General features: G+C 40.9%; 1 protein-coding gene across 1 annotated transcript in view; it reads right to left on the bottom strand.

Annotated features, from left to right (window-relative positions):
- dnaaf9 (dynein axonemal assembly factor 9) overlaps nt 1–22,078 on the bottom strand; it is a 32,484-nt gene extending 10,406 nt beyond the window's left edge. The window contains exons 1-25 of the mRNA XM_077237439.1: nt 21,917–22,078; nt 19,058–19,137; nt 18,803–18,928; nt 18,553–18,677; nt 17,330–17,426; nt 17,136–17,242; nt 16,887–16,964; nt 16,685–16,786; nt 16,325–16,380; nt 16,091–16,226; nt 15,900–15,981; nt 15,774–15,810; nt 15,613–15,697; nt 3,327–3,403; nt 2,841–2,885; nt 2,662–2,707; nt 2,456–2,564; nt 2,157–2,227; nt 2,013–2,063; nt 1,822–1,912; nt 1,630–1,733; nt 1,144–1,290; nt 921–1,006; nt 686–787; nt 85–205 (exon numbers count right to left, since the gene is read on the bottom strand). Coding sequence (XP_077093554.1) covers nt 85–205; nt 686–787; nt 921–1,006; nt 1,144–1,290; nt 1,630–1,733; nt 1,822–1,912; nt 2,013–2,063; nt 2,157–2,227; nt 2,456–2,564; nt 2,662–2,707; nt 2,841–2,885; nt 3,327–3,403; nt 15,613–15,697; nt 15,774–15,810; nt 15,900–15,981; nt 16,091–16,226; nt 16,325–16,380; nt 16,685–16,786; nt 16,887–16,964; nt 17,136–17,242; nt 17,330–17,426; nt 18,553–18,677; nt 18,803–18,928; nt 19,058–19,137; nt 21,917–21,966 — 2,211 coding nt within the window. The 5' untranslated portion in view covers nt 21,967–22,078. The remainder of the gene's footprint in view (nt 1–84; nt 206–685; nt 788–920; nt 1,007–1,143; nt 1,291–1,629; nt 1,734–1,821; nt 1,913–2,012; nt 2,064–2,156; nt 2,228–2,455; nt 2,565–2,661; nt 2,708–2,840; nt 2,886–3,326; nt 3,404–15,612; nt 15,698–15,773; nt 15,811–15,899; nt 15,982–16,090; nt 16,227–16,324; nt 16,381–16,684; nt 16,787–16,886; nt 16,965–17,135; nt 17,243–17,329; nt 17,427–18,552; nt 18,678–18,802; nt 18,929–19,057; nt 19,138–21,916) is intronic.
- Between the last annotated feature and the right edge of the window lie 993 nt (nt 22,079–23,071).

The raw sequence follows: 23,071 nt of genomic DNA, 5'->3' as shown, positions 1-23,071 counted from the left end.
ATTATTCATATGGTCTGTTTCCTCCAGCATTGACCTGTCGGTTAGATTATGTGACTGTGTTCCGTGTATACAAATGCATTTCACCTTTTTGTTGGATTCGAGTATGATGCTTTCAGGTACGGTGTCTGAAAACACAGTAGACAAGTGGTCGCTACAGACAGACTCTTCTCCCACGCTACTGCTGATGGCAAAATGCTGTAGAAACCTGAACACCAATGTGCATAAGCAAAGCAACAAACTTAATGTAAATCAATAAGAAAATAAAAAGAATATATATATATACACACTAGATAATTTGAAATGTAAGTTGATTATGATGATATAATTTATAATGAAAAAGAAAAATATATGAACCTACATTAAATAATGCAAAATAGACAGATTTTTGGACCATATTGACACAAAGACAAAAACCAAGCAGTCGGCAAAATGTCTTGTGACTTGTCATAGTCATAGCTTGTAAGATCAAAAGTTCAGATTAACAAGAAAGAAGTTGATTTATTGCTTGACATTCTGCCACATCATCCCTATGTTGGATAGTACAAGGTCTATTTGTGTACGTGTGTGTGTGTGTGTGTGTGTGTGTGTGTGTGTGTGTGTGTGTGTGTGTGTGTGTGTGTGTGTGTGTGTGTGTGTGTGTGTGTGTGTGTGTGTGTGTGTGTGTGTGTGTGTGTGTGTGTGTTACCTGTCCTGCTCTGGCAGCTGTGGATAAGCAGTCTTCAGAACAGCTCTGTGGCTGTTTGCCGCTGGAGAATGTGTTTCATGAAGCTTAAACAGCCTTGAGTACCTGAGAGGAAACACGTCATCGGATACCATTATGCTACATCATGATACCTCTGGGCTCAAGCACAAAATAAGATCTTAACAGATCAGGCCATATGCTGTTGGCTGAGCTAATTCAGAATGAAGTGTTATCTCACATGCTCTTGTGCTCAGGGCTCAGCTGATCATGGAGGACGTGCTGCACTCTCAGTCCAGAGTCTGACTTATGCCAAGCTGGCAGGACCTGCAAATCATATCACGACTCATTTACAACCAAACACTAAACAGAATACAACAACTCTGCAGGACGACAGAAAGCTAAATGTTCCACCTGCATATGTATGTGTGTGTGTGTGTGTGTGTGTGTGTGTGTGTGAGCACCTGTGAATAGAAGCTTTTGTAGCTCTTGGTCCTGGGAAGTACAGCGATGGCCAGAGAGAGCTCAGTGCCGTGTAAAGGGAATGGAAGGTGTCGAAGCAGAGAGGTCTGATACTCTATGAACAGCACTGAAATATCAGACAGAGAACCCTGTGAGGGAAAAAAAAAATTATATGCATTTAATCAATACAAACACATCACTGATAATATATGCATATTGTTCAAAAGTAGAAAATTGATGTTTTTGATTAGTCTCTTATCCTTACAAAGGCTACATTTATTTGATAAAAAATACAATGAAGACAATAGAATTGAGAAATATTATTAAAATCTAAAATAGCTTTTTTCTATTTTAATATATTTTAAAATGTAATTTATTCCTGTGATGATAAAGCTGAAAGCTGAAAATTGAAATAGAAACTTTAATGTCACTTTTGATCAAGTTGCATCCTTCTGACCCCATATATCATGAATGAGAACATTGCTCACCCCATCATAGAGTTTAATTGTGCTGATATGACTCATAGAAAGTGTGATGGAGCCATAATGTGGATGTACAAACAGGATACCCTCAGAGAAAAACACCAGCTTCCCTACAAGACAAAGACATTACAAAAGCATTATTGCCTGTTCACAAGAACTACTTGAATCCATGACCTTCCAATAGTGGTGAAATCTGACCTTGCTCCGGTGTAGAGAGCAGGCTGTGGGAGAACATGTAGGCAGAGTCTCTCACTGTAAGAGGAATGCCCAAACACGTACCATCCTCAACCTGTTTTTACACACAGGTTTTAAAGCATATACAGGAGTTAGAACACCATGAGGGAGGAGCTTCAATGTTTTGCACAAACCACTGCATTGTGAAACTTCACCTTCAGCAGATGCTGAGCCTGTTCAGACATTCGCACATCAGCCTCATCTACCTATAACACACAGAAGTTAATAAATCAATTAATTCGTTATTTAATCAAAAATGATCTCTGCACATGTAGAGCGAGGATATGAGTGCACTATACCAGCCAGCAGACATAGCGAGGAACTGAGGAGGTGAGCACAGTGAAACAGCTATCAGAGGAAAGGGCGCCATCTGCAGAAGAAGAGATGCCTTGCAGTCACAAGTCAGGTCTTTTAGCACTTAAAAGGTTAGTTTGTGTACCATTTTTTAGAAAAAAATATTCAGCAATGGTGTTGACTGATGAATTTGCACATGGTTTGTCTTAAAGTACATTTACACAAAAAAAAAACACATAGACAAACAAACAACATTCACCAAAGGGTGTCTTTAACTGAATCCAGTCAGTAAATGGATTCTTACCTCTCTGCTGAATGTAAACGCTGGACTCTAGAAAAGATTCAGAGAAAACTATTGATCCTAGATTCTCTCCACACTGGGAATCTGGGATATCATACACCATCATGGATGCCTGTGGAGAAGGGTGCCTTTTGTCAGCTGTACAATGAAAATATTTAGTCAGCCGTACAATGAAAAGCTGCAGCTGGGTTTGAAAAGTTTTTACTCACAGTTTTTACCAGAAAGCGACTGTCCTCATCACTGAGGGGAATGATTCTATACAAACGAAGATTGTTTATCTTTTATATCAGTTATGAAATACGTAATAAACCAGAAAGAACAGAAAATGGAAAGTGTACGATACAGTGTAAGATGTGAAGGGAATAGCTGTGTGTGTATAGAAACTCACATTCCCTCATTATTGACAGCCTGTATGCTGAACACAGCTTTGGACCTAAATTAAGTAGACAAAGAAGATTCTCAATTCACAATGCAAGCTTTTTTTTTTCTCACATTACATCACTTTTAGTAACCAGTGTCTTATGGCAAAGGCCCACAAGTGATCTGAATGCTCAGAACCCCAGAGAGAGTTAAGCAGATTTGAACGCCAATTTTGAATGCCAACGGGAACGTCTGGCAGTTCTACACATTCTCTTGTGTTGTTCACATTCGCTAGTGTTTTTAATACAATTTTGGATAATTTGATCATACTTCACCTTCTGATAAGAAAATAGTGCTCTCAGCTGTTTAACAGATATGATAATGTTCAAATCCAAATCATAGTATACATTGGTACACCAGCTCAGAAAATGCAGCAACAAATAAATAAATAAAGTCTCAGATTTCTTCTGGGCCTTTTTATAGCCAGAGTGTGATTGCTGTGTGTGTTGCATACCTGAGAGCTCCCTTGTACTGAATCAACCCAAAATTGTCCAAGGCCAGCTGAAACGTTTGTTCTGCTACATCCTTTGCCTTGAAAAAATATGTGTACATCATTTACTATAATAATAACCTGAGCAATATTTATACCCATAATGATGGCATCATAAATTGACTGTAATAAAGGCCCATTCACACCAAGAATGAAAACTATAATGACAGCTATATTAGCATCCACACAACCAGACAATAACTTGTATTTTAGTAATGTTCTATAAACAAGACTGCAGCATGTGCTATAAATTAGGAAATAATTTGATTGGCTGTGTAGCGTCTGGACCAATCACATACAAACAAATTATTTATTATATTTAATGAATAGTCCAGCAAACTCACTCTCCCAACAAAGATCTGTGTAACTTCCCCCCAAAAAAACATCACAATGAGGATAACACCACTGGCAGATCTCAGTGTCCTGTTACATTGATAAGAATTTTTACGACCCCAAAAAGGGAATTCCTGAGAGATGTGACACTCACTTAATTCTTACTGAGAAGCAGAAGTAAACCCCGTTAATCCTACATATTCTACAGGTCCTTCTCAAAAAATTAGCATATTGTGATAAAGTTCATTATTTTCCATAATGTAATGATACAAATTAATCTTTCATATATTTTAGATTCATTGCACACCAACTGAAATATTTCAGGTCTTTTATTGTTTTAATACTGATGATTTTGGCATACATCTCATGAAAACCCAAAATTCCTATCTCAAAAAATTAGAATATAATGAAAAGGGTCTCTAAATGAGCTATTAACCTAATCATCTGAATCAACTAATTAACTCTAAACACCTGCAAAAGATTCCTGAGGCTTTTAAAAACTCCCAGCCTGTTTCATTACTCAAAACTGCAATCATGGGTAAGACTGCCGACCTGACTGCTGTCCATAAGGCCATCATTGACATCCTCAAGCAAGAGGGTAAGACACAGAAAGAAATTTCTGAACAAATAGGCTGTTCCCAGAGTGCTGTATCAAGGAACCTCAGTGGGAAGTCTGTGGGAAGGAAAAAGTGTGGCAAAAAACGCTGCACAACGAGAAGAGGTGACCGGACCCTGAGGAAGATTGTGGAGAAGGACCGATTCCAGACCTTGGGGGACCTGCGGAAGCAGTGGACTGAGTCTGGAGTAGAAACATCCAGAGCCACCGTGAACAGGCGTGTGCAGGAAATGGGCTACAGGTGCCGCATTCCCCAGGTCAAGCCACTTTTGAACCAGAAACAGCGGCAGAAGCGCCTGACCTGGGCTACAGAGAAGCAGCACTGGACTGTTGCTCAGTGGTCCAAAGTACTTTTTTCGGATGAAAGCAAATTTTCCATGTCATTCGGAAATCAAGGTGCCAGAGTCTGGAGGAAGACTGGGGAGAAGGAAATGCCAAAATGCCTGAAGTCCAGTGTCAAGTACCCACAGTCAGTGATGGTCTGGGGTGCCATGTCAGCTGCTGGTGTTGGTCCACTGTGTTTATCAAGGGCAGGGTCAATGCAGCTAGCTATCAGGAGATTTTGGTGCACTTCATGCTTCCATCTGCTGAAAAGCTTTATGGAGATGAAAATTTCATTTTTCAGCACGACCTGGCACCTGCTCACGGTGCCAAAACCACTGGTAAATGGTTTACTGACCATGGTATTACTGTGCTCAATTGGCCTGCCAACTCTCCTGACCTGAACCCCATAGAGAATCTGTGGGATATTGTGAAGAGAAAGTTGAGAGACACAAGACCCAACACTCTGGATGAGCTTAAGGCCGCTATCGAAGCATCCTGGGCCTCCATAACTCCTCAGCAGTGCCACAGGCTGATTTCCTCCATGCCACGCCGCATTGAAGCAGTCATTTCTGCAAAAGGATTTCCGACCAAGTATTGAGTGCATAACTGAACATAATTATTTGAAGGTTGACTTTTTTGTATTAAAAAAAACAATTCTTTTGTTGGGTCGGATGAAATATGCTAGTTTTTTGAGATGGGAATTTTGGGTTTTCATGAGCTGTATGCCAAAATCATCAGTATTAAAACAATAAAAGACCTGAAATATTTCAGTTGGTGTGCAATAAATCTAAAATATATGAAAGTTTAATTTTTATCATTACATTATGGAAAATAATGAACTTTATCACCATATGCTAATTTTTTGAGAAGGACCTGTATATATACAGGTCCTTCTAAAAAAATTAGCATATTGTGATAAAGTTCCTTATTTTCCATAATGTAATGATAAAAATTAAACTTTCATATATTTTAGATGATTTTGGCATACAGCTCATGAAAACCCAAAATTCCTGTCTCAAAAAATTAGCATATTTCATCCGACCAATAAAAGAAGTGTTTTTAATACAAAAAAAAAGTCAACATTCAAATAATTATGTTCAGTTATGCACACAATAGTCAATACTTGGTTGGGAATCCTTTTGCAGAAATGACTGCTTCAATGCGGCGTGGCATGGAGGCAATCAGCCTGTGGCACTGCTGAGGTGTTATGGAGGCCCAGGATGCTTCGATAGCGGCCTTAAGCTCATCCAGAGTGTTGGGTCTTGCGTCTCTCAACTTTCTCTTCTCAATATCCCACAGATTCTCTATGGGGTTCAGGTCAGGAGAGTTGGCAGGCCAATTGAGCACAGTAATACCATGGTCAGTAAACCATTTACCAGTGGTTTTGGCACTGTGAGTAGGTGCCAGGTCGTGCTGAAAAATGAAATCTTCATCTCCATAAAGCTTTTCAGCAGATGGAAGCATGAAGTGCTCCAAAATCTCCTGATAGCTAGCTGCATTGACCCTGCCCTTGATAAAACACAGTGGACCAACACCTGCAGCTGACATGGCACCCCAGACCATCACTGACTGTGGGTACTTGACACTGGACTTCAGGCATTTTGGCATTTCCTTCTCCCCAGTCTTCCTCCAGACTCTGGCACCTTGATTTCCGAATGACATGCAAAACTGAGCAACAGTCCAGTGCTGCTTCTCTGTAGCCCAGGTCAGGCGCTTCTGCCGCTGTTTCTGGTTCAAAAGTGGCTTGACCTGGGGAATGCGGCACCTGTAGGCCATTTCCTGCACACGCCTGTGCACGGTGGCTCTGGATGTTTCTACTCCAGACTCAGTCCACTGCTTCCGCAGGTCCCCCAAGGTCTGGAATCGGTCCTTCTCCACAATCTTCCTCAGGGTCCGGTCATCTCTTCTCGTTGTGCAGCGTTTTTTGCCACACTTTTTCCTTCCCACAGACTTCCCACTGAGGTGCCTTGATACAGCACTCTGGGAACAGCCTATTTGTTCAGAAATTTCTTTATGTCTTACCCTCTTGCTTGAGGGTGTCAATGATGGCCTTCTGGACAGCAGTCAGGTCGGCAGTCTTACCCATGATTGCGGTTTTGAGTAATGAAACAGGCTGGGAGTTTTTAAAAGCCTCAGGAATCTTTTTCAGGTGTTTAGAGTTAATTAGTTGATTCAGATGATTAGGTTAATAGCTCGTTTAGAGACCCTTTTCATGATATGCTAATTATTTGAGACAGGAATTTTGGGTTTTCATGAGCTGTATGCCAAAATCATCAGTATTAAAACAATAAAAGACCTGAAATATTTCAGTTGGTGTGCAATGAATCTAAAATATATGAAAGTTTAATTTTTATCATTACATTATGGAAAATAATGAACTTTATCACAATATGCTAATTTTTTGAGAAGGACCTGTATATAACCACTTGAGAAATGTATAAACATGCATCTAATTTTCCCATCTCATGAATGATTTTCCTTTTATGTTGTTTTGGCCCATGTTTTCTTGTAAAGTCTAATGGGTTAATGTTTCAGACTTTGCATACTATGGTTAACCAAAATGACATGTGTGGCATGTTTGGTCTCTACAAACTCCAATCTTCGTTCCCCATTTGTTAATTTACCTTACATTTTGCTAACTTTGTGACTTATGGGTATTATAAGAATCTTGAAGATTCTTTTTCTTAAACACCCAATGAAATTACAGATTCTGTCCTGCTCCAGAAATGTCCTGCTCGAACACAAAGGGTCGTAAAATCTCCCTCCAAAGGGACAACTTCTTATCGGCTCACACCGATGTCACCCATTACCGATGTCCAGAGGGCGTGACATCTTCACCCTTTTAAAAATCACTGATCAGGATCAGCTTTTCCTCTTGGCTTTTTGCTCTCTTAGCTCTCTTAGCTCCCTCTCTTTCTCTTTGTCCTTCCTGAGAAGTCCTGATGTGAAGATGATGCTAAACTGGAAGTTCCCTTTCAAGGGAACTCGAGCTGCATTTGAGACGCGGTGGGGAACGCTCTGCGTGATTACGTCGTGAAGCACGTGTAAAATCAGTCCAATGGAAGCCCGCTACGACATAAGTGACGTCATAGACCAGGAAACTATAAAGCAACCCTGAAATCAGACCGCGATAGCTTCTGTACCTTCAGCAAGCGCTCTCTGTGATATCTGTCCTTGTCTATTTATTGTCGTCTGTCAAGCCCAATATATATATATATATATATATATATATATATATATACATACATACATATATATAATATATATATATATCATTATGGCGAGCAAGCAAGGTTATAGACGGTGTGTTGTTCCCTGCCCTCGTTATATTACGGGTGGGGACACACATCAGCTTTGTGTTGCTTGTTTGGGAGTGGAGCATGCCCATTCAGTCCTCGAGGGGGCTGATTGTGAGCATTGTATGAGTCTATCTATGAAGACGCTCCGCTCTCGCCGATCGTTCTTCGAGGAGGACGGTTCGTGTTCCCCGGGGTGCGGGTCCCGCTGCTGCTGAGGCTCAGCGTCGACTTTCATCTTGGGGTTCGCAGATGGATCTAGTTGCGGGGTTTGAGACGGGCCCTGCCCTTTCTCAGTCCTTACCTGCTGGATCCGGTGTCTCTGCCCAGGAAGGAGCTCGCTCTGCGGCTTCTCCTTCCCGGGCTGGGGCACCAATATTGCGGCTATCCAGTTCTGAGGATCTGGATGTCGCGAGTATGGGGGATTTTGAGTGTTCGCCAGCTCATATCCCTGCTGATGAGGAGCTTATGGAGGTTTTATCTCGTGCTGTAGCTAAACTAAATATTGAGTGGCCAGCCGATGATGTTGATGTGGTATCGAGAAAGAGTCTGTTACATGAATGTCATCTACCATCTAGATCATGACCTCCTCGTCGGGAACTCGTGGATCAAACCGGCATCTTTCAGAATACATAACCCTCAGACCAGTAATTATAGTAAAATTCAAGGTATTGAGCACTATTGTTATTTATCTATGCCTCGCGCGGAGGACACACTAGCAAGTTATCTTTCCCCCGAGTCATCTTCTTCTCTGAAAGCCCCGACGTTACCCACCAAACCTTTAAAAAATAAATTTTTATTGGTGGGTAAAGCCTATTCGGCAGCAGGTCAGGCCGCGGCATGCTTGCACACTATGTCAATTCTCCAAGCATATCAGGCTGACCTGCTGAGGGACATAGACGATTGTGAGGAAGTTAGTGCTGACGCAATTCGAGAACTGCGTCGCACGACATCTATCTCTCCGGGCCAACAAGGAGACGGCCAAGTCTGTGGGTCGCTCTATTGCAGCCTTGGTGGCCACGGAACGTCATTTGTGTTTGAATTTATCAGAAATAAAGGATAAAGATAGATCTGTTCTTCTGGACGCACCGCTGTCACCTACAAGTCTGTTCGGGGACGCTATAAATTGTGTTGTCGATAGGTTTCAAGAAAATAGGAAACACTGCATTTCAGAGGTTTCTTCCTTGTCGGTCTAGTGTCCCCAAGGCTGCTCGTGGTATAAAGTCTGAGCAGCCTCGTCCATCTACGAGCTCCGCTCACAGAGTCCAGCAACAGAGTTTAGAAACTCAAGTTTAGAATGCTTACACTCAAACAGATTGTATCACAGATTCAGTCCGAGGACTGGTTTGTCACAATAGACTTGAAGGACGCGTACTTCCATGTATCTATCCATCCTGATCACAGGAGGTTCCTGAGGTTCGCTTTCGGGGGTGAAGCATACCAATATCGGGTTCTTCCATTTGGCCTAGGTTTATCTCCCCGCACCTTTACAAAATGTGTGGATGCAGCTCTGGCTCCGTTGAGACTCCAGGGCATCCGCGTATTAAATTACATCAAAGATTGGTTGATTTTAGCTCAGTCAGAGCAGTTGGCAGTTCAGCATCGAAATGTTGTTCTGTCCCATATAAAGAGTTTGGGGTTGCGGCTCAACACCAAAAAGAGTGTGTTCCTTCCTGCTCAGAGGACCACTTTTCTAGGTGTAATTTGGGATTTGACCACAATGCAGGCACGCCTGTCTCCTGCTCGTATTTCTGCGATTCTCACAGCCGCAAAGAATGTGAAACTAGGCCAGTCACTCACTGTGAAACAGTTTCAGAGACTGTTGGGTCTCATGGCAGCTGCGTCCAACGTTATTACTTTTGGCCTTCTGTACATGAGACCCCTGCAGTGGTGGCTCAGGACCAAGGGGTTTTCTCCGAGGGGAAATCCGTTCCGCGAGATCAAGGTCACACGGCTATGCCTTCGTGCCTTGGTCATGTGGAAGAAACCTTGGTTCCTTGCCCAGGGCCCAGTGTTGGGGGCTCCTTGTCGACGCGTCATGCTTTCGATGGATGCTTCCCTCACGGGATTGGGGGCGGTCATGAGTGGCCGCTCGGCGCAAGGTCTTTGGCAGGACCATCAATGTTCCTGGCACATAAATAATCTGGAGTTTATGGCGGTATTTCGAGCTCTCAAATATTTCCTGCCAGACCTGAGAGGCCATCATATGTTGGTCCGCACAGACAACACTTCGGTGGTCTCCTATATCAACCATCAGGGGGGTTTGAGGTCACGTCATCTTTGCAAATTGGCCTATCAGATCCTCCTATGGGCACAGGGGAAGTTATTGTCGCTCAAGGCGGTATATATCCCGGGGCGTCAGAATGTGGGAGCAGATATTCTGTCGAGACAGGGGCTGAGGCCCAGGGAGTGGAGACTTCACCCCGAAGTGGTGGAGCTCCTGTGGGAAGAGTTCGGTCGTGCTCAGGTAGACCTTTTCGCATCATCAGATTCAACCCATTGTCCCATGTGGTCCTCTCTAACGCACCCAGCTCCTCTCGGCCTGGATGCGATGGTGCAGGTGTGGCCGAGGTTGCACCTGTACGTCTTTCCCCCGATATCTATGCTTCCAGGGGTTCTGGAGAGGGTTAGCCGAGAAGGGGCTCGTCTGCTACTAGTAGCCCCTTATTGGCCGACCCGAGATGGTTCTCGGACTTGGTGATATTTCACCCTCGGCCGGAGTTGTGGAAACTGTGGGCCTGGCCTCTGAAGGGGCCCGGCTCAGGGAAACCGGTCTCTCGACCGATGTTGTAGAAACTATTCTTCAATCCAGAGCTCCTTCCACGAGAAGGCTGTATGCGTTAAAATGGAAACTTTTCACCACTTGGTGTGTTGAACGTCAGTTAGATCCTGTTAACTGCCCTGTTGGTTCAGTTCTTGATTTTCTGCAAGACCGTTTCTCTGCCAGGTTATCTCCTTCTACCCTAAAGGTTTACGTGGTGGCTATATCTGCCTACTAGGGCTGCAACTAACGATTATTTTGATAATCGATTAATCGGACGATTATTTTTTCGATTAATCGATTAATCGGATATAAATTAAATTAGATTTTTTTTTTTTTTATAATTAAGTAAAACCGTAAATCAGGGTATTTATGTGTAAAAGTGTACTTTAAAAAGTGCAAAAGCCACACATTGAGTTTTACTAATATCAATATTTGCATTGTTTTTAATGATAATTGCTGATGGCAAGTTGACAAACATGATTATTGTTAAAAAAATGATATCCAACATATTATGTTTTAACACAATTTTTGTTAAAACAAATTTACACAGACATGTTGTTCAGATGTGAATATCTGAACTAAAAACAAACTAAAAACATCTAAAATATATAATTCATTTAATTTTTATTTAAAATTAATTATATATAAGGAATATAAGGATAAAGAATATAATATATATTATATATATAATATATAAAATAATATAATATAAGGATAAATTGATTAAATAAATAAAGAAAGACTGAAAACAATTGTGTGAATGTAGAGCCGCAGTAGATCGCGTTTGAAAAACAATTAAAACTTAGTAGACAAATGCTATAAAAAGAGAACGGAATGGAGGTAACGTTACCCAGCAAGCTAACAGGCTTGAGTAAAGGACAGGAGAAATTATGCATTAGTGCACAAGCATTCGCTGAAAACCACTGAGTACAGTGACTAAAAAACAATATTTTACTGCTGCTGTTATTAACTGCCTTTGTATTTAATGCTTCACTTTGTAAACACCGTTTTAATTTAACCTATTTCTGCGGTAGCGCTATTTTAATCCATCACTTACGTTGCGAGCGAACTGATTGCACAACCTGATGCTCGAGACAAAATACAGACATCCCGGAAGTCCCGGGAGTGCAAAATACAGGGATCCCGGAAGTCCCGGGAGTCTCCCGCATATTGATTGCGGCTCCCTGATGCCCGCGAATTAGTTCAAACTCCCGAAATCTAGAGCGCGCAAGCAAGAGCGCGCATGCGAGACAGAAGAGACTGCTCCAAACCGTGTAGCGCGCGCGCTCGGCAGAGCGCCTGAGGGAGAGAGACCTTGCGTGTGTGTGCGTACCAGTAAACGCTCCCCGTGACGTAAGCAGACCAACTAATCGATAATGACATTCGTTGACAACGATTTTCATAATCGATTATAATCGATTTTATCGATTAGTTGTTGCAGCCCTACTGCCTACCACACCCCTCTGGGGGGTACTTCCATCGAGAGAAACCCTTTAATTACTCGCTTTCTCCGTGGTACATTTAGGTTGAGACCTGCACTGCACTCTAGAGCAACGGCGTGGGACTTGGCCATTGTAATTGAGGGTCTGGCTTTAGCTCCCTTCGAGCCCATCGAGGAGGTTTCAGAAAAATTCCTCACCCTAAAACTTTATTTCTCCTTGCTATTTCATCTATCAAGAGAATTGGTGATTTACATGCTCTGTCGGTTGCTCCTTTGTGTCTGGAATTTGCACCTGGTATGGTGAAGGCATTTCTCTACCCCAGGTCGGGTTATATTCCTAAGGTCCCACTGAATGTTGGGGGCCCAATAGTGCTGCAGGCCTTTTATCCTCCACCCTTTAATACCCCAGACCAGGAACAGCTTAACCTGTTATGTCCAGTCCGGGCTTTAGATGCCTACGTTCACAGAGCTGCCCTCTGGCGTAAATCTGAGCAACTATTTGTTTGTTTTGGGTCACTCAAGAGAGGATGCCCTGCATCTAAACAGGTTATGAGTAAATGGATAGTCAAGGCTATTTCATTGGCTTATGAAGCAGCCGGACAGCCCTCACCTATGGCTGTGCGGGCCCATTCTACTCAGAGTATGGCGGCCTCTAAGGCCTTAATTTCGGGAGTTTCCCTTCTTGACGTGTGTAATGCGGCAGGATGGTCCTCTCCGCATACATTTGTCAGGTTTTATGACCTTGAACTCTCCACTCCTGGGCCGAGGTTGCTTGCTCCTTAGTGTGCGCAGGACTTTCACACAGAACGGGCATTTGTCACTATGGCGTAGTGGGTATGGGGTTCCCACCGCGTCTCAAACACAGCTCGAGTTCCCTTGAAAGGGAACGTCTCAGGTTACATATGTAACCCTGGTTCCCTGAGAGGGAACGAGACGCTGCGTTCGCCTGCCATACTTCCTGCATGCCCTGATCGACTTGCTTCAGGTTTTTCAGAAGCTATCGCGGTCTGATTTCAGGGTTGCTTTATAGTTTCCTGGTCTATGACGTCACCTATGTCGTAGCGGGCTTCCATTGGACTGATTTTACAGGTGCTTCACGTGATAGCGTTCCCCACCGCGTCTCAAACGCAGCGTCTCGTTCCCTCTCAGGGAACCAGGGTTACATACGTAACCTGAGACGTTTTCTAAAGACCCCCAAGCTTGTGCCAGGCTGCGGCCTTGTCTTTCCATTCACCAAAGATCCTCTGACTTCAACTGGTTCTCTCTCATCAAGACAACATCAGCAAAGATCAATTGAAGCCTCAACAAATTGCATCAGGACAGTTTAATTCAAATGGGTGAGACATGCAAGTATCAAACTTAGTCTCATTATTTGATACATTCAGTATCCTTACACCTTTTAAAGGACGTGTTAGAACTAAACTGATGGTTTGCTCAAGGCTGTTGATCTGCTGAATTTCAAACAATGTTATAACTTCTTGCTTTCCTGTATTCTTCTTCAGCTCTCTTTCCCTTGGTAAACTGTATGCATGTTTGTATGTGTTTGTTAGAGTAGTTTAAATGTTTAGTCTAGTTAATAAAGTCTCGTTCAGATCACACGTAAAGTTGTCCGTGTCTCAAGCTCATATCTGTCACTAATCATATCTACCTTAACTACTTGCTCTTAGTAGTACTTAGTAAGAAAGACATTTCCCATGCCCCGGAAATGTACATTTCTAATAATTAATTAATAACCAATATTGAGTAATTGGTTGTAATGTTAATGTAGCTACATCAAGTTAATCCAATTAACTGACCCAAATATTCATAATCAATTATAACAAGTTATGATTGGTTATCAATATTTCATAGAGATAATTTGCTACAGCTGTTAATGTTTTTATCATTATTATATGAATTCTCTCTGAAAGTAGTTCCAGCAATAATTCACACTAATGTGTCATTATGCTGCGTTCACACCGGACTCGAATAGCGCGTCAGGCGCGAGTGATTTCAATGTTAAGTCAATGCAAAGACGCATTATGCGCGTAAAAATTCCTGCAGCGCGGATAAGGCGTGGAGCGCGGCGCGGTTGACGCGAATACGCCTCATTCGTGCGTCAAGTTCGCGCGAATGGCGCGAATTGAGCGTCTGGCGCGTTACGCGCGAATGGTGCATTTTGTGCATTCACGCGTTTCACGCGAATTCGCATCTGCTGCCCGAGTTGAAATCTGAACTTTGGCGTCAATTCGCACCGCGTTAACCAATCAGGAGCCTAGCTGCTTGCTGCTGTCACGTGGTGAAGTATCTGGATGCTTCAATACATTATTTTGTAATGGTTCTAATGCACAACAAAGCAACTATTTTATCACATAAAACTTGATTTCAATATATAGACATTCATTTTGTATTGAATGCTATTTATTCCATATCTAGATTATAGTAAATATTATTATAATGTGAAGACAAACATACTGCATTATAAGTTCATGTCTGGACAGTGTTTTGTGTGAGAGAGAAAAATATCACAGGACAGATTAATCACTTTAGGAGGCTGGCTCCATCATCAAAACAAAAATAAATGACAGATTAGGTGGATGAGGGCGAGGGTGATCCTCGCTCCGATGCGGGACAACAGGTCATCAAGCTGGGCGCGGGACAGGCGGAAGTACCGCTGAAAGCGGCCGTCATCCAGGTGCAGCTCCTGGAGCGAGCAAATGGTGAAACTTTCCACACTGGGTCGAAGGGTCAGGTGGACACAAATACGGCGACGATGACCCCTACGCCGCCGTTCTGCTCTCCAAAGCAAATACAGAGCTGTGACTCTCTCGGTGAATGCTCGATCAACATAAAAAAGATGTCCGCCAACGGGTTTCGATTGTGACAATTTCGCTCTTGACGCGCGAATGGATTCAAAGTGGTCAAGCGTATAACTAGACGCGGTAGGCGCGAATTTGACGCGCTATTCGCGTCCGGTGTGAACGCAGCATTAGTGTTATAGTTGTGGCATGGACTCCACTGTTCTCTCAAGGTGCGGTCACATTTACAGTTGTTCAGCAAATTGTCATGGGTAAAATCCAGTCATCCTAATAGGAATCCATGCGATATGAAATTTCTTGTGAGGGTGAAAGATTTCCCCATGCAGACTTTGCAGGGTTCGTTAAAGTTCGTCACAGACTCACTTGTTGAACAACAGAAAGCTGCTTGGTTTGAAAAGGACTTCTGTGTGAGCTGTGCTTCATGCATCACTACACTTGACAATAAACAATGTACCTTTCTTGCCTGCAAAATTTCAGTAATGTGACCGCTCCTTTGGAGTTTTTAAAACTTTATGGTTATAGTTATCGGAAGGCTATTTCTGAAATGGAAAAATGTACCCACATTCAAAGATTGCTGTCCCATCTTAAGTTGCCCTTTTATTTTATTGGTAAATAAACTTTACTCCTAATGTAAATCCTACATTAATGTTCGTCACAGTTCTGAGAGTGTAATTTTACCTTTCTAGCACTGGAGTTGATAGAGAAACATTTGATTCCAGCCAGTACAGACTGAACCGCAGCCGAGTAGATATGTGAAAGCAGCCTGTAACACAACAGGTCTAAATTTAATACCGATCCATTTATCAAAACACGGTACAAAGCACAATTGGAGTACTTACTGGAGATCTGTGCTCTTCTGCTGGGTGTTTTCATTTCCTTTTGGATTAAAGAAACCATTGAACATCTCACAGTGCAGGGAAATTTAAAATTATTTCATTAAAAACATCCTCCAGAGGTACACTTACCCAAGTATGGGACATGTGTGCTTCCAAAGAAATAGGTTCGAGCACAGGCTAGTGGCCCTTTAGGAGCCACACATTGCAGCAGCTGTGAGAGAGATAAGATCTCAAATTGTTGTATGCATTAAAATACATAAAGGAAGGAAAGGAATTCATGTAAGTCTGAGTCATCATGCCGCTGTGTGGCACTGTCTCACCATGTGTTTTGCAACACCCCCAGCAGGGCTCGTGTTACGGATATGGTGGCCTTCAGAGGGAAAGGTGAAACAGTAGTTCTCCAGATCTTCCTTAGTAGAGTGACTCCCAAACAAAACGAATGGCTGCCTGCTTTTACTGCAGTAAAAAAGTAAAATACATCATATGCCTTACAAAGAAATAATTCCTCCAGAATGTCTTGGAAATAAGAGCTACTGTATCATATGGAAATATACCTTTTGTCTGTGATATTGCTGGAAATAAGACCATGTGAATAATATGTTCTGAAAGGCTGAAAGACACAGCAAATGAGATTAGGCATAATACAATGAATCATAACCAACACATTATTTTCAGTGACTGTTACAGCCAACATGAAATGGCTAAAAACCAGACAGGAGCCCTAAATTTGAGTTTGCAGACATTTTTGGAAACTACAGTGCCTAAATAGCTATTTGACATTTGGTGAACAATTTTTTTTTCCAGCTCATGCAACCTAGTTAACTTCACCTGAAAGTAAATAAACCAACTTTGATATTTAATTTTGACTTTAAACTGTTGCAAAATTATGGTAGTGATAATATTACAAACAGTACCTCTGCAACTTGGGCCTCTGACAGCTCCTGCATGGACAGTGCACTCTCAATTTCCATACTGGAGAACAGACAGCTCCACTGTCTTTCGAACAGCTGAAGGTCCTGTGAGAGAATATCACACCCACCCTTATATAAGAATAAAATGGGTGCATGGGCATGTGAAAGGTAAACAATCATGCTTCGATCTATGAAAGTGTTTTACCACATTGAGAAGGCAGTCTAGAGACACTGGGTCCAATCTGCTGTAGATTTGCCAGAGTCTCTGACTTACATCTGTGAGCTACAAGATGCAAGACAAACAATTTTGTTGAAGGACATAATAACAAAAGCTGTCTTAACATGCCTTTACTCTAGTATCAATCATATTATATAATATACAACTGTTATATATTATACAGTGTTTATACTACCCATAAAGTCATGTATGAGTAATAGAGTAGAAATACAAAACCTTATATTTCATGGTGAAAAACCCTCCAGCCCCGATTCCTTCCAAGGCAAATGCCTGAATGATGGGCCATTTCTCCAACATAAACATGTCAAACTTCTGAACTTGGTCTATGGAGTATATGAATCAACCATAAATATGATTGGCAAAAGTAGAATACTTTTTCAAATACCTACATCGGTGTATCACATGCTTACCATGTGAACTGTAGGGGATTCCAATACAATGACAGTCTTGAACCATGGTCACAAAACTTGAGATCTTAAATTCCTCTGCAACCTCTTCATCCTCGTACTAAGAGATAAACAGCAAAATAGGTGAAAAAAACAACTAATAAGTGATCTGAGATAAATTAACCAGTGGATGAATATGAGTGTGTGACAGACAGTCAACATTGGAAATATATGATCAGATATTTGATTGTTTACATGCTATTTCCCCTCTTTATTTACATTTAGATGTATTTCTCACTTAAAATTAATATTTAAGAACACTAATAAAGGTTAAATGTAATTGTGGCGAGCAGGACGAGGCCGAGGGCCATGAGAGAGCAGCACGAGACCGGTGGCGTGATTACTGATGAACGACACCTGTGAGACGCACCGGCCTTGTATCTCTCACGGGAGCAGAAGCATAAAAGGAGGAGTGGCGACAGTGGACATGGAGAGAGGCCAGGCCTAGACTTGTGTTTGTTTTGTTATATGTGACAGCAGTCATCTGTGAGGGGCTGCTGTCTTTTACTTTCAGTTTGTATTTGTTTTGTTTTTGATATTAAAGTTTGTTGAATGTTCGCCGGTTCCCGCCTCCTTCTTCCCGTAACATCTAACCTTGTTACAGTATTCTCTAGCAAATCTCACAATTTAAATATATTTTATATAACTTATTTAATATACTTTATCATTTAAATTTGTATGTGTGTGTTATTTTTATATTTAGACAAAATAGTATATAATTTTGAATATCTGCCACAACATGAAAAAAAAAAAAGATGCGCGTGACGTCACCGTCGGCTACCTATATTGTATTTATATAAAGCTTTTACAAGCAAATTTGCTTTATGTATTTCCTTGGTGTCAAAATCAGGCACATATAAATGACAGGAAACATGATTCCTGGCTATGGCAATATCTATGGATCACTGGATCTTTGTTAAGTTGTAAGGAACACTACATCGAGTTCAACCTTTAGTTTAAACTGATAATCGTTTGTTTTACTCGCGTTTTCAAAGTTTCCCCTGTTAAATCCAGTCACGAAGCAGGCTCTTTTTCCACACAGTCCAGATGAGGGGGGGGGGCGTGTTCTGCCAGGAAAGTGACGTCAATGCATACCCTCTATTCTTTCAGCTCAAATTGTAATATAGGTGCATCCATAGTAAAGATGTGGAGATGATGAAAAGCCGTGCAGTAGAGTAGATCATTACCTCTGTCTCAGTCAGACAATGGAGGTGGAGATTCCTCCAGTGAGATACATAGGGAAGCAAGTACCCATAATTCACTGGATTGCAGTACAGATGGACACACTCTGTCTTAATAAGGATGATCACATCTAAAAAAAGCAATCATACAACAGCACAAAGTCAAAAAGATGTACAACAAATGTGCTCATTCCTACCAAGAATGACTGACTGCAATAAAATGGTGTGAATATTAAAGGATGAGAGGTTACCGTACCATCCAACACTTCCTCTGGGAAGTCCTCTGGGATCTGATCCATGTCAAAACGGTTGTGTTTATACAAGCCACAGAAAAGGTAGCTGGCCAGCTCGCTGCAGCCTTCATTATAGCGGCTATCAATACCTGAAAAATCAAACACAGCATATACTTACAGGTGGCTCACTGGAGCAAGCCATCTCCACATGTCTCTTTGGAGTAAAGATTAGGCTACATGAGTGAAAGAGCACAGGTGATATTGATTAATTAACTCACCCAGGGAGCAAAGGATACCATCTGGAGCTGTTTTAACATCATCCCTTAGCAGAGCCTGGACCTGCCGTAAGCGGGAGCAGCTGCAAAACAGCATTGCATTACAGTCACCGAACATGGTACAGGAAATAACAAAACCCTATTACGAAACAATATAATACTGCATTACTCGAAATAGGAAGGACGAACACCTTATAGGACTCATGCAAAAAAATCACAAAAACAAAATTCCATCATTATCTATTCACCCTCATCTCCGTCCAAACTTTTATGCAGCTCTTTTACATACAAGGGCAGTTCATGGTGACCAAAGGATCTCAAGCACCAAAATGGACAATTAAGTAATTTATATGATCCACTATATTCCAAGTGTTCTGAAGTCATGTGATATATTTGTAAGGAACAGACTGAATTTTAGGTCATTATTAACTGATAATCTATTCTATACCAGAGCCATTGCATTCATTAAAGATTCTTAAACTATGGGGCTGTTGAATGCTTGGATCTGATCTGTTGACGAACATTCAGGCAGGCCTTGACCGCATTACAGTTCCATACCACTTAACCAAATGATTTCAGTTATTTCAAAAGGTCCTTACAGCCTACAACAGCAAAAGAACCAAAACCCACAACGACACTGACCAAGCAAATAAATATAGTAAACTATAGGATAAAAACGACAAATTATTCCTTTTTTTTTCTTGCTACAAATTACGTTTTATTATGAATTATGTGTGTATTATTTATTATGGAAGAGCACATACTCTCTTTCTCCCGCTCTCTCTCCCATTCCAACCCATACACATACAGTACGGAAACACACCCACACAGAAATGTATTGTCAGCGCTGCTTTCACGATTTTATCAATAAAAATTGAAATAGTTCAGCAACTTAAAAAGTTTCATCACATTTCTCACTAGCGAGATAATAAAGCCACTGTCCTTGGAGCAGATAAACTTACAGTTTCCCTATTAGTAGAGATGCTGCAGCCAAACACTGTTGAGAGCATTTAGTTGTCTCGAGACACATGGAATTAAGTAATTTACACATGCTTAATCTCTCTCTCTCTCTCTCTCTCTCTCTCTCTCTCTCTCTCTCTCTCTCTCTCTCTCTCTCTCTTTAATAATTGCATTAGTCCGCTATCAGTGGCTGAAGCCTCCCTTACTAGCTCTAAAATTACATTTTGGAATTAGCAATGGTGGCTTGGGATTAGATGCGTAAGAAATTAGTCCTACACACAAGAGCGTTTTATGGAAAAAAAAAACTGACAAATGTCTTAAAACACATCATCTGAACAATGTTTTGAGGTGTGGTAACGGTAGTACAAGCCAAATAATTGACTAGGGTCCGTTGAATTATTGAAAAATAATGCCCAACCCGAGGTGTAACGATGTAAAGGCGTAAACCTCAGGTGTGCATTATTTTTCTAATAATTCAATGGCCCGTCGTCAATTATTCCTTACTTTCAACATTTATAATGTCAAACACCACTGATTCTAGCTTGTGTCATAATTAGTGATGGGTGCTTCTGAAACACTTTTTAACGTGTGTATCAAACTCATATGAATTCAGAGACTGAAGATTGGTTGCGGCATACTGTTTCGAATATTGGTTTCAAAACATTTTTAAAAAAAATCTCAGCTGGGTGACTTTTATCTGGTAAACTAATGAATAAGTGTCTAATGGTTTTAACCGATTTCAGCTCAGGTCAGTAATGTAGGTTCAGTTTTAATGAATTCAATACATTTTTAATATGTGTATAATAGGAAAAGGATAATTAAAGTTAATTGTTTCCAACTGGCCTAGTTTGCCAAGGGCTGGCTAACACACAAAACAAGCACTACTTATTAATAAAATATTTAATGGTATTTAATTATTTGTAGATAATAGATTACACTTTCAAGAAAACATTTGCAATTGGTTTGTGAAAGGAGTCATTGGTTACTATAAACTTTTCTTGTTTGCTGAGAGAAGATTATTCAAAATGTGTATGAAAATATGTCTCAACAACAAACGAACATCATAGGATGTTGGATCAACAATATGAATAAGTTACAGAATTCTCATATTTGGGTGAATTAACTTACTCCCTTTGACATGATCAAGTAAGGTGCTGAGAGTGTCCAGAGGCAACTTGTCTTTAAGAAAGAAAGGCATTTAACGTTATATATGAGAATGTTGGTGAGAAACAAGAATATGGTCCTCCAACCCCAAATCCACCATTTTCATCAAAGGCTAAGCTTATGTAGGCTGAAGCACTACAACTGTACACTATCCGAAACGATTTGTTTTTAGATATGTCTATTCAAAACTAAATGTGCAGCCAAATGGATTTAGGGACACGTAACGTTAATTTTGAGGGAAATAAACGCAGTTATATTTCGACAATTATTTCAAATATCACTGAATTTATCATGTAAGTTAATGACCGAATGAAGAAAGGATCGATTTGACGTTTGACATCAAGACATAGCAATATCCATTTATTTAGGGTCACATTTAACCAAGGCGAACGGATGTTTACAGTCTTCCTGGGTTGTCACCATCTTGGAAACGGAAGAAGTGTCTCAGAGGATCACAAATCAAGCGAGAATAATGACTTCACACTGAGGGGTGGGCGGAGACGCTCGACAGTTAGCTCAACGACAACTATCTAACAAGCTAATAACATTTGTATTTAATAACTGGTAATTTTAGCATCTTACTATACTAAAGCTTTCTTTTTACACGATATATTTAAATGGATGTGGCGCGCGCGGACGGTTGGCCTGCAATCCTCAGTAACCGTCATTTTTAAAATAAAAACATTGCCTGCTGTAATAAAACCGGCACAAAAATAAACGACGGAAAACAATAATTACCTTACGGCAGCGGTCATAACAGGAGATTTGTTTTTCCTTATAGCAGCCATGTTCGTTGTTTTGTATTTAGAATTGAGATTTTTCACTATTTCTATTGCTGTTTGTCTCCATACTCATAGTAGAGAATACGGCTCAGTGTAGGAGAGAACAACAGACTTGAGCGCATAGGAACCGCGCATACCATTTCTTCAAGGAGGGGGGGATTCGTCATTTTCAGCGTTGTATAGTGTTACAGTACAGACAATATGCCGTCCCGTGATTGAAATATCAACATTCTTTGTGACAATTATTTATCTGTTTGTCGTAAGAATTGTTTTTTAATATAAGTATTGCTAAATCAAAACAATAGAAAGACTCTGTTGCCGCCTCCTCCGCTGAGGTCAAAGGAAGAAATATTATCAGTGTCTCATGCAATCCTCGAGCAACGTTATTCTTTTTTATGCGAATAAAAAAAAATCATTAAACAACATATGTGTATAATAATAATCTCATATTATATGAGTACTAAAGGAACATCGAAATAATTAAAATTGAATTTTTTTTTATATAATGTTCAATGTTTGTTTTGTTTCATTGTCTTCAACATTATTGCAAAATTATCAAGCCTACTCATTTGTATAGGTCTGAGAGCTGCAAAAATAGAAAAACAGGAACTTCAGTAAATTCCTTTGTGTATGATAAGACTAAGATAAAGACCTGGCAGTACGTCTGTTGAACTTCCCTTAGCACACACAATTCCTGCCAAAAATACGAAAACAAAGACACTCAGACAAACACAAGCCGACTTTAATTTTCCAGTTGCTTTTATTAGAGTACCTTTAATTGGCATGCACAGGCACTTTAGGTATAAATCTCTTGAGATGTGTGTCAGGACCACAGTAAAGAAAATGCCCTATAGATGGACGCTGAACAGACTCTCTGTTCAGTGCAAAATAAAACAAATGATGGACATTGTCAACCAGTGGAGTTAATTGTGGACACAGGCTCATCAGTATCCATACTGCCCGAGATGATTTACCATAGACATTTTATTTCATGCACCCTCAAACCAGCGACAGTAAAATTTGTTTTACTGAAGACTGCCATTTTGAGTTTGGAAAGCAGTTTCAGATGAACTGAAAAACCTGTTGGAACATGACTGAATGGGTGGATGCA

The sequence above is a fragment of the Siphateles boraxobius genome, unplaced genomic scaffold (assembly GCF_051911475.1).
Source record: "Siphateles boraxobius isolate OS27281-9 unplaced genomic scaffold, OSU_SipBor_1 20, whole genome shotgun sequence".
NCBI lineage: Eukaryota > Metazoa > Chordata > Actinopteri > Cypriniformes > Leuciscidae > Siphateles > Siphateles boraxobius.
Note: the sequence above shows the minus strand (reverse complement) of the source record. Positions and strands in the feature narration are given on the sequence as shown.